This window comes from Hippocampus comes, unplaced genomic scaffold (assembly GCF_001891065.2).
Source record: "Hippocampus comes isolate QL1 unplaced genomic scaffold, H_comes_QL1_v1.1 scaffold109, whole genome shotgun sequence".
Taxonomy (NCBI): domain Eukaryota; kingdom Metazoa; phylum Chordata; class Actinopteri; order Syngnathiformes; family Syngnathidae; genus Hippocampus; species Hippocampus comes.
In genome coordinates this window covers 961,316-971,426 of record NW_017805274.1, presented here as the reverse complement: position 1 = coordinate 971,426, position 10,111 = coordinate 961,316, and the positions used below count along the sequence as shown (strand labels likewise).

The 10,111-nt window shown below is 48.3% G+C and overlaps 1 protein-coding gene across 1 annotated transcript in view; it reads right to left on the bottom strand.

The window, feature by feature from the left end:
- fryb (furry homolog b (Drosophila)) overlaps nucleotides 1–10,111 on the bottom strand; it is a 31,437-nt gene that overhangs the window by 11,967 nt on the left and 9,359 nt on the right. Inside the window, exons 10-39 of the mRNA XM_019869500.1 lie at nucleotides 9,701–9,802; nucleotides 9,450–9,540; nucleotides 9,055–9,224; nucleotides 8,883–8,969; nucleotides 8,341–8,645; nucleotides 8,003–8,110; nucleotides 7,563–7,803; nucleotides 7,187–7,351; nucleotides 6,941–7,027; nucleotides 6,603–6,862; nucleotides 5,823–6,012; nucleotides 5,549–5,673; nucleotides 5,342–5,399; nucleotides 5,167–5,258; nucleotides 4,626–4,798; nucleotides 4,347–4,507; nucleotides 4,156–4,266; nucleotides 3,869–4,023; nucleotides 3,642–3,741; nucleotides 3,395–3,566; nucleotides 2,937–3,199; nucleotides 2,601–2,747; nucleotides 2,296–2,464; nucleotides 2,123–2,213; nucleotides 1,971–2,044; nucleotides 1,668–1,818; nucleotides 1,240–1,343; nucleotides 711–802; nucleotides 233–326; nucleotides 23–153 (exon numbers count right to left, since the gene is read on the bottom strand). Coding sequence (XP_019725059.1) covers nucleotides 23–153; nucleotides 233–326; nucleotides 711–802; nucleotides 1,240–1,343; nucleotides 1,668–1,818; nucleotides 1,971–2,044; nucleotides 2,123–2,213; nucleotides 2,296–2,464; nucleotides 2,601–2,747; nucleotides 2,937–3,199; nucleotides 3,395–3,566; nucleotides 3,642–3,741; nucleotides 3,869–4,023; nucleotides 4,156–4,266; nucleotides 4,347–4,507; nucleotides 4,626–4,798; nucleotides 5,167–5,258; nucleotides 5,342–5,399; nucleotides 5,549–5,673; nucleotides 5,823–6,012; nucleotides 6,603–6,862; nucleotides 6,941–7,027; nucleotides 7,187–7,351; nucleotides 7,563–7,803; nucleotides 8,003–8,110; nucleotides 8,341–8,645; nucleotides 8,883–8,969; nucleotides 9,055–9,224; nucleotides 9,450–9,540; nucleotides 9,701–9,802 — 4,269 coding nt within the window. The remainder of the gene's footprint in view (nucleotides 1–22; nucleotides 154–232; nucleotides 327–710; nucleotides 803–1,239; nucleotides 1,344–1,667; nucleotides 1,819–1,970; nucleotides 2,045–2,122; nucleotides 2,214–2,295; nucleotides 2,465–2,600; nucleotides 2,748–2,936; nucleotides 3,200–3,394; nucleotides 3,567–3,641; nucleotides 3,742–3,868; nucleotides 4,024–4,155; nucleotides 4,267–4,346; nucleotides 4,508–4,625; nucleotides 4,799–5,166; nucleotides 5,259–5,341; nucleotides 5,400–5,548; nucleotides 5,674–5,822; nucleotides 6,013–6,602; nucleotides 6,863–6,940; nucleotides 7,028–7,186; nucleotides 7,352–7,562; nucleotides 7,804–8,002; nucleotides 8,111–8,340; nucleotides 8,646–8,882; nucleotides 8,970–9,054; nucleotides 9,225–9,449; nucleotides 9,541–9,700; nucleotides 9,803–10,111) is intronic.

Genomic DNA, 10,111 nt, shown 5'->3' with positions numbered 1-10,111 from the left:
CCCCCGGGTCGTCTGGCGTAACCAGCGGCAGGTTGCCCACGCTGCCTGCTGTGCTACCGCCGGCCAGGCTAACCGAAGATGAGTTGGACATGGAGCCGAGGCCTGAGTCGACCATGGGTGAAGCCTGGCACTCCCGCAGGAAATCGGGCACGTCTGTCCATCCGCGGGAAACAAGCGTGGGCCATTAGTAGTTAGCAGTCAGGGGAACGAGGATGGACAGGAAGGGTCTTACTTGAGTGCTGATGGTCGTTGTGATAGCTGGACTTGATGGTCAGAGTTTTGTTGTCACTGCTTTCTCTGGTCAACATTAACACGGAGGCGATCACCTGCAATGAGATCGCAACATAGTGATGAGGAAGAGGGGGTGGAAGACGGAAGAGGAAGAGGAGGAGAGAGTCGAGGAGGACGGAGATGTGGAGGTGGTGGAAGATGAGGATAAGGAGCAAGAGAAGCACATGGAATGGGGGGTAAGAAGAGGTGGTGGAGAACGAGGAGGAAGATGAGTAGGAAAAAGGTGAATGCCGGAAGACAGGGCAGTGGATTAGGTGGAGAAGAAGATGGAAGAGAAGGGGGAGGTGGAGGAGAAGCTGGAAGTCGAACAGGAAGAGGTACAGGAGGAAGAGCAAGTGGAGGAAAAAGAGAAGAGGGGGAGACTTTGGGAAGGTGGAAGGTGGAAGGTGGTAGAGGAAGAGGAAGCCTCCGTCCCTCACCTGGAAGTTGTTGTTACACGATAGCGCTATGAGGAGGTGCAGTAGGAGGCGCTTGCTGTGCTCGTATACCTCCGGCCTATAGTGGTCCAGGCCTAATGATGACACACACAAACAGAGAAACACTTAACAATCCGCACCCTCAAAGCAAAATGGCTGAGGGCTTCTGTTCTCACATTTGATGGCTGGGCAGAAACACCAAATATGCATACACCATTTCCTGAATATTTCTCCATTAAATGAAATGAAATGATGATATGGGGGGTGTGCGCGGGATGTCAGAACAGTGAGAAGTTGACAAGTGCTTTATGGGTCCTTGTCTGCAGCCGCACAAAAGAATGTGTGAATGTTTTTGACTGTGTGCTTGTGCATCGGAGCATGAAAGCGCACACTGACGGAAGGGACTATTAGACGTCACTGTCAAATATCAATGCAACGCATCATTTCATGTTTTATCTTATCAGTAAAGTGTGTGTGTGTGTGTGTGTGTGTGTGTGTGTGTGTGTGTGTGTGTGTGTGTGTGTGTTCATACCTAAGAAGAGCGCGTGCAGCAGCAGGGGAAGGTGCAAAGCCCAATCTTCCCTCACGCTGTGATCCACCACCATTTCCGTCATGAAAATGACGGCGACATTACACCTAAAAAACATTCGCATTTGAGTTACCGAAGAAACACTAAATCAGAAATGTCATACTGGATAAAAATAAAAACATTTTTTTTTACATTTTTCCAAAAAGTAAGTACGTGTTAAAACTTTTTTTAATACAATATATAAACCACTTTCTTCGCATATTTTGATTATGCTCATTTAAGGCATCTCTGCCACCAGCACTTTCAAAATTGACAGTTTACATACAGCAGATTTCTTCCCTGAGTAACGCTAACGCCCGGCGACGTTCCTTCCACGCATAGCAAAAACAAATATCTGACCAGGTTTCATTCCAGAGTTTTGTCAGACGCACCTGTGCAGGGGTCCCCTGGGCGTGATGGTCTCGGGCAGGTAGTCCACCAGCGGCGCCCAGCAGCCGCCGTTGATGGGCATGGGCAGTGGCTGCGGGCGGTTTGTCTCCAGGACGCTCACCAGCCAGGCGGCGTACGGTGGGAGAGGGTCGGCTGTGGAAAGACATTAAATACAGGCCAGCAGAAGAATTAAAATTTGAATTAGATTTGATAAAGCTCTTGTATTGGGTGCTTTAAAATTGTACAGGTGTACTTAATAAAGTGGCCGATGGGTGTATATGGTCTGAGATAAGAAGACTCCATACTTTTTTCATCCTCGTAGGAACCTCCTGAGCTGTTGCTGTAGCGGGACTCGAGCCTGTTGTGCGCCCTGGCCCTGCTGTAACCCACACGTCATTATCATCCTGACATGTACACGTTAATTAAAAAAAAAAAAAAAAAAAAGATTAATACTGACCGCTCTTCACTCTCCCTGACCAGTTTGCTTTCATCTGTGTCTGCCAGGTTGTCCTGTCCCACCACCACCGTGTTGCTGCTGGATGTGGTACCTACGTGCGCACACGAGCAAAGGCACACGTGTCATATCCAACCATCACGCAGGAAGGCAAAAAAGGTGGCGCTGGGTCTGACCTGTCTGCGAGGTGGGTGCCTTGTTGCTGGCGGCAAATCGGTAGAAAGGCGGGTTGTCGCAGTGCAGCACCACGGGGTTGACGGGGTCAGTCTGCTGAAGCTCAAACAGGAGCTCCTCCATGGTCTGGATGGTGTTGTTACGACACAAGTAGATCACCACCTTCTTGATCTGGAAACGCAAATGCTGATCATCAGATAGGGCAGCAACACACATTTTCATGTGTCTCTGCTGTGAGTCTTTACATCAAACTGCAGCTACTACTGATATGAGCATGATATCGTGATAAAGGAGTGTGTTTACTGACATAAGGCAAGAGTGTGGTGTCACTGCTGACTCCACACAAGCTGATGAGGAACTGCAGGGTGATCCTCAGGTTGTTGCTCCAGCGTTCATTGGACACCAAAGCGTTCCAAGCGCTCTCCATCTCCGGCCCGGGCACCTCGTCCCCGTACTGCGAGAACAAAAGAGGACAGATGAGCTGTTTAAAAACTGTGAAGTGCAGAACCTTCCATGCTTCTGACAAAATAGTGACTTTTGAACACTCCGAGATACGCACAACCTTCTGCAACGTGGAGTGTAAGCACAGTATAGCGTGTGTGCATCTAGGGAAACAACAGCGACAGTATACAGCGCGTCCCACCTTGGCCGTCATGAACATGAGGTTGTTGAGCACCAGCGAGGTGGCCTGCAGGGAGCCCCAACCGTTGCCCCTGAGGAAGAGCGACACGCCCGCCAGACTCGGGGCCGGACCGCGCGATACCTCCTCGTCCGGAGTGCAGGGGCTGGAGGCGGGCGGCAGAAGGGCCGTGTCCACCAGCTCCATGTTGCCCAGCCAAGGCAGCAGATAGGACAGCATGATCTGACGGCCGTTGGAGTGGGTGCTTGGAAAGCGCTGGCTCACCTCTGCGTCCCAAAACACACGTGCACACAGAAGAAATGTTAGAAAGATGATACTGAGAGGATAATGATGATGACGACATGTGAAAAGCACACCACACAGATATCAGAACATTGTCAGAACTGTCATGCCTGTTCTTCAAGTACTTATTTTTCTTCTTCTACTACATCTACATTATGTGCGGCGTGGGTATTACTGACCTGAGAAGAGTGGCAGCGTGAGTTCCGGGTACATGCTGGCCAGCTGATTGGAAAGCTGTGACAGGTTGACGCTGTAGAGAGGCGGCAGAGGCCCGTGTGTCCCGTACAAGATGTTACCGGGCTTTTGCTCCACCATACGCTTGGAGTATGCACACAGCTTGGATTCCAATACCTGATCAAATCATATCATATCATATTATATATGGCTGTGATGTCACGTAGCAGAATAAAATGAATGCACACGTACCTGCATCAGCTGCATGGAGATCTCATAGATTTCCCTGCTGGTGTCTGACGCCTTGAACAGCACCAGGTTGAGCAGCGTCACCAGGTCACATGGGTAGTTCCTAGCCAGTCGACAAGATTTTGTTTTTTTCCGAAATTTGTATTATTATTACTGGTATTATTAAACAATAATGGGGTCATGAATTAATGACAAGATTTCATTTAGAAGCGGACGCAGGACAGTCATACCTGTTCCCGCACACGGTGGCGATGGCCTTGAAGCATCCGGACGCCAGCTGGTAGGATCCGGTGAAGCAGCGGTCCACAGCCCAGTTGAACAGGTTGCTCTGGTCCGGGTTCAGCTCCAGCAGCAGAATCACCACCTCGCAGCCCAGACGGTGAACCTACGGTGGACCACGCACACAGTCAGGAACAGTCTGGAGTGTGTGTGACGCTACTAATTTCTTCTACTACGACCACCACTTCTTCGATTATTAGTAGTACTCCACCAATACAACTGTACCACTCGAACATACCCGCTTGTCGTGGCAGGCCAAGATGTTGTCTAGCCATTTGTAGAGGTAGCCGTCAGTGGACAGACCCACATTGTCAAACACAGGACCGCAACACAGGACGGCGGACATAGCCTGGGCGAGAGAACGAAATGTCAGCACCATCAGTAGAAGAGGAGAAGAAGAAGAATTAGGGGTTTCTCATCAAAGCTGACCTTGAGAGCACAGTACTGGTAGCGGGTGATCTGATGGTTGCGGTCGCTGTAGCGGTCCAGGGGCGTGAACATGATGCTGAAGGGCCCGGCCCATTGGCTGAAGAGGATGAAGAGGTGATGGCGGAGAGACTGCTGGGGGAACAGGAGGCGACGGTGCTGGACTACACACACATATATGCAGAAAGAGCATTATAGATATATACTACTACTAATATTAATTCTATTTCCATGGCAATTTATCTTGTTTAGACTACTTCTACTTCCTCCTGTATGACTCACCGGGCACGCATTGGATGAGGTTGGCCACCATGCCACTAAAGTGAGCTCTGATGTCTTTGAGCACGTCCATCTCCTTTTCATTCTCCGCCTCCAGGAGCATCCGCGTCAGGTCCACGTACTCCAGAAACAAGGCTCCCAGCGCCAGGGAGTCGCGCTCCAGTGCTCCGTTGGTGCTGCACACCCACGGAAAAATTTTACTATTACAGCTACAGCACGTGAACGGTTGGTGCCACAATGGAAGGGGACCCAAAAATGTTGCCACGGCAAAAAACAAGGGAGGGCATCTTTCCTTTCAACACATGTCACACATGTCACTTGACACATGGTCTCTGACATTGTGTCAGGGTCATATAGCATGACACCGTTTCATTGACACACTAACTTCTGTTACACTCCACTCAAAGTCACCTGGTATGTGTATTTAAGAGCCGCAGTACCAAAAACAAATCACAAGGTCATTTGACACTTGGACTAATTTAGTAACATATAATTTCATCTCATACAGATATGGTAATGGTCTTTGTTATTGTTTTTACTGCACCTGTCACTGATAACTCCTGCATTGGCCAACAGTTCGAAGATTCTCAGCAGCTGCAGCCTGAGAAGATCCCTCCTCTCACGTCGCTTCTTGTTCTGAAAGTCAGGCGCACATTTTAAATGTCATTATGTAGTCAGCTTAGCCTGAGAGTAACTAGAGCTTCCTCATCTGCTTATACCTCGGGTCGACGTTCCAGCGCCTCCTTCATGAGCGGATGGAGTTCTTCCATGAGCTCCCTGGAAAAAAATACCACAAGATGAGAGGAAGGCACGCTAGGGCTGGTCGATATACTTATGGAAGCCAGAAAACAGCGTCCTGACAAACAGCAAGCATCAAAAAGCATCAATAAAATGGATTTATTGCCCAGCCCTACCAGGCGTCTTACCTGAAGACGAGTGCGTTTGTGCAGCCGAAGCCCAACACCAGAGACTCTGTGATCTCCAGACTCTCTGCTCTCATCAGTGGAACGAGCTGCTTCAGTAGCCAGGCTACTGACGGCGTGCCTATCACCTATGTCCACCCAAAAGTGAGAAATAGGAGAACTCAGCTATCAGTGAAAACAACATGGAAAGAGCTATAGTTAAGTCCAAGAGAAGACATGTGTGCATCTGATTATCGGAATGAAGGAAGCGAGATTGACATGATGGTCAAGCATATACCTTATTGTCGTAGGTGATGCTGCCGTCAGGCGTGGTGGCCATAATCTCAGGTGTGGACGCTCTCAGGTGTCCCGGCGACATGATGCTGGGCTTGGCCACCCCGAGACACAGGATGAGGTAGTTCCGCCACAGAGACATGGAGTTGTCGCTGGAGCTGGCCGTGCTGGTCTTCTTTGCGTTCACTGGGCTGCTGTGTGAACGAGAAAAGAAGAAGAACAAGTGCGTTTTTAAGAAATGTTGTTCTCAATTGGTGGGCTGAGGAAAGCTAGAAAAAGATGGCAGCTGATGGCACCGACAAAGGGCATTTCAAGGTTATGAACTCCTTCCCTTCTTATCTTGTCTACATGTCTACCTCCATATTGGTGTACTTGGCTCCTTGTCTTCTTGCTTCCACATCTACTTGCCCTCCGGCTCTTAGTGTGTGTAGTCTCCGTACCTATACACTTACATACTGTATATTGGTCTTCTTGCCTCCTTGTCTCTATGTCTACTACACCCCACCTTGTATATTTCCGACATACTTACACTGGTCTCCTTGTCTCCTCGCCTGCTTTACGTACACGCTTACACAGATTTCCTTGTCTACTTGCCTGCATGTCTCCTCTTTGCTTACTTGCCATCCACACCTACTTGTCTATTTGCCTACCCACTTACATACTAATCCTCCTTGTCTTCTTCCTTCCTTAAATCCTTTTCTCATTTACTGCCCCGCACACTTACTCGGGCTTCCTTGTCTTCTTGTCTCTATGTCCTTGTCTGCTGATCTCCAAGTGTACTTACTTGGGGTCGACGAGCGGCAGCAGCAGCTGCACCCGCGTGAAGGCGTAGGGCCAGGCGTAGCCCAGGGCCACGGGGCAGTGCTTTGGCAGGTGCTCTTGGCGCAGGAAAATGTGCAGGCACAGGACCCAGGGGTCCTTCAGGCACTGGGCGAAGATCCACACGTGGCTGGGGCTCTTCACGTCGTAGGAGCTGCTTACCAGCCGCGCCGTCCACTCCACTAACCACTGTAGGTCCACATGGTGGCTCATGGGTAAAGTAGACTGCAGAGAGAAAAGCATACAGAGTGAGAGGCTGCGGATGGGACGATGACAAAGTTGCTGGTCCAAAATGTTACGTACTGAGTCGGAGATGGCCACGTGGACAAAGCTGTCCATCACAGCCGGACTCAGCTGGTCCATGACTTCGATCATGGGTTTGTCGTCATCCTACAGAACAGAAAACAGAATTTTTCAGTTCAGCCAGACTTTCAGGAGCATTGGCGAGACGAAGGAGTGGTGTCCTTAAGATTAAGGAGGAAACAAGGAGGGAAGATATGAAAGGCAAGGGCACAATATGAAGTGAATAGATTTGTGTGGGTGGTGTACCTCAGCGTGTCCGAGCGCGGTGAACAGGCATCGAATCTCTCTGAGCACGCCCACCGCCAGCTTCCTGGTGCTTATCTGACACGAACAGAGCAGCAGCAAAGCCAGACCTTCCACGGCATGGAGCACTGAGCAGTGTGGGCTACGTTCAGACATTCTGGGGCTTGCCTGAGTAATAAGCGAGGGGACAAAATGGATGGAAAAAAAGCTTTAAGGGATAATTTTAAAATGTGTTACTGTCTCTCCATATCACAGATTTTTAAGGGTGGGTCTGGAACGTATCCTCCACAATAAATGCGGTTTCACTGTATAGTGATTATGGAGTAGGGAAGTGAATGATTTCAAACATATACAATCATGACAAGCTTCTGAGACAAACCTCCACACCACCTCGCATCTTGCCCTGCAGCTGTAGAGCAAGCCTCCACTGAGTGAGCAGCTGCAGCAGTAGCTTTACCGACGCATCCTGAAGACCTTGTTGGGTGTCTTGAACTTCACGCAACAAGAAGTGTGTGTAACCGAAGAGTACGTCTTCCCTCCAGTCGGAGAAATCCAACAAGAGACTTTGAAGGGAGTTCTGGGAAATAAGACGCAGCTCATCGTCCATGTGCACTGTGAGTCTGAGGAAAGACGGCACGACGAAGCAAAATCAAGAAGAGCAGGAAGTTCACATTGCCACAGCTTGGGTGCTTCGTTTCCAATTTGTGTGCAAGATGCACAATCAGACATGTTTCAGTTTAAATTTATCATGGAAAGAGATGCTGAAAAAAAAAAAGGATGTAGACACAAAACACAACCAGACACTGTCACACAGCCCACCGTGAGAGAAGATCGATGAGCTCGGGTTTGGACATTCCATCAGGGAGGATACGAGGAATGGCGGCGACACACGTCCGGAACAGGTCAATTTTCGGCTTCCTTTCACCCCTGTTCATTATAAAGAGCAATGAAACACACTACAAAAACACTCCAACACAAAACAATTATTCCTTATTATGTTCAAATAATTGACGTCATTAATGAATACAAATGAACTAAAAGAGACTGAAACAAGCAATACATTTCACAACAGGAAATGTATTGCTCATTTCTTTTACATTCAATCACCACAAACTGAAATTGAAAAAACATGAACAAACATATTTGACGTCACATACGTGATCATGTCCTCCGGTTCTTTGTTCAGCATCTGCACGCTTGTGAGCATCATGCAGCGTCCCACTTCCTTGTCCAGGTGCCTGAGGATGTTATCCAAGGCCTTGCGCACCTGCGAGTAGTACAAGGACATGCCTATGAGCTTGGCCTCCTCCTCTGTGAGGGTCTTGCTGAGGTAGGTTTTCTTCTTCTTCAGGGAGTTGCCCGAGGGCAGCGTGGCGCCCGTGTTGGGCATGGGAGGCTCGCCGTCTTTCTGTTGGAGGGCATCGGCGATGACCAGGAAAGCTCGCAGGCCGATGTTCATACGCTGAGGTGGAACAGAGAGGAATTTATGACTATTATTGTCAGAATAATAAAAGATATGTCAACCCACAAAATAAATCACTCCCTAAAACACTGTATATATGTTCTTTTGAATACAAAAAAATATAAAGTCAGCAACCTGTATGTACCTCTGACATTAAAAAGAACCTATCTCTAGTGATGATGCATGCCTTCTTGGTGAAAAACAGAGGAATATCTGTCCAATAAAAGCGATTCATACCTCTGGGTTGAGGCTGAAGGCTTTGGCAGGCTTCCCCACACTCAGAAGATCAAATATAATCTCCTTCATAGCAAAGTCCAACCTCTCCTGAGCACAAACAGATGTCCCAGGTGTTGAAACACATTCACAGTACGAGTAATATCGTTGTCGGCTTTGAGAATGTCCAACACACCTGCGCGATAAACTGGATGATCTTGACGAAGATATTGAGCGGCATGTCTCGGGGGACGACGCTGCGGCTCCCCTTGGGGAAGAGAGTGGAGGTGATGGACGTCAGGCGACTGTGGGTGATGCGCAAAGCAGGGAAAGTGTTACAAACATACAAAAAAAGTTTAAATTTACCTCTCGCAAAAGGTACAGGGGCATTTTGACTTAGTTTGCTGCTGTTGTATTGTTTTTAAATTATATTATGTGGGGGCGGGGGGGACACATAGCAATGGAGGTGATGGACGTCAGGCGACTGTGGGTGATGCACAAAGCAGGGAAAGTGTTACAAATATGCAAAAATGTACCTCTCGTAAAAGGTACAAGTGTATTGTTTTTAAATTATGTGGGGAAAAAAAACACTGTCTCCTTTAAGTAGATGTATGATCATGTAAGCCCACAGCAGGCGTGAGATCGACGCCAGAGCCACGCGGGCCATCTTGGGGTCTTTATTCTGCATTCACATACAATTCAACAATAACCAAAAAAAAATACAAGGCCACAAATAAACGTTGTTGTTGAGTTTTGTCTGCATTCACATACAATTCAACAATAACCAAAAAAATACAAGGCCACAAAAAACGTTGTTGTTGAGTTTTGTTTTGTTTTTTTACCTTGAGGTTGGACAGGCAGTTGTTGAGGAAAATGTGCCAGCGGCTGAGAAACAACTGCTTCTGGCTCACGCACAGCAGACACGTCACCAGAGGATAAAGCGCCTGGTGCATACGAACACACACGCACACACACAAACAGTGAGATTTGCAACCCGCAGAAACAACTGCTTCTGGCTCACGCACAGCAGACATGTCACCAGAGGATAAAGCGCCTGGTGCGTACGAACACACACACACACACACACAAATAGTGAGATTTGCAACCCGTGAAGTGTCAGGCCATTAACAGCAGAACTCCAGCTCGGGCTAATACATTTAACCGATGTATCCATTAATTGTGGATTAACATTAACGATTATACTATTTTAAGGCCATGTTGCGCAGGCTTAGCAGAAATGCGGTTATCAGCGG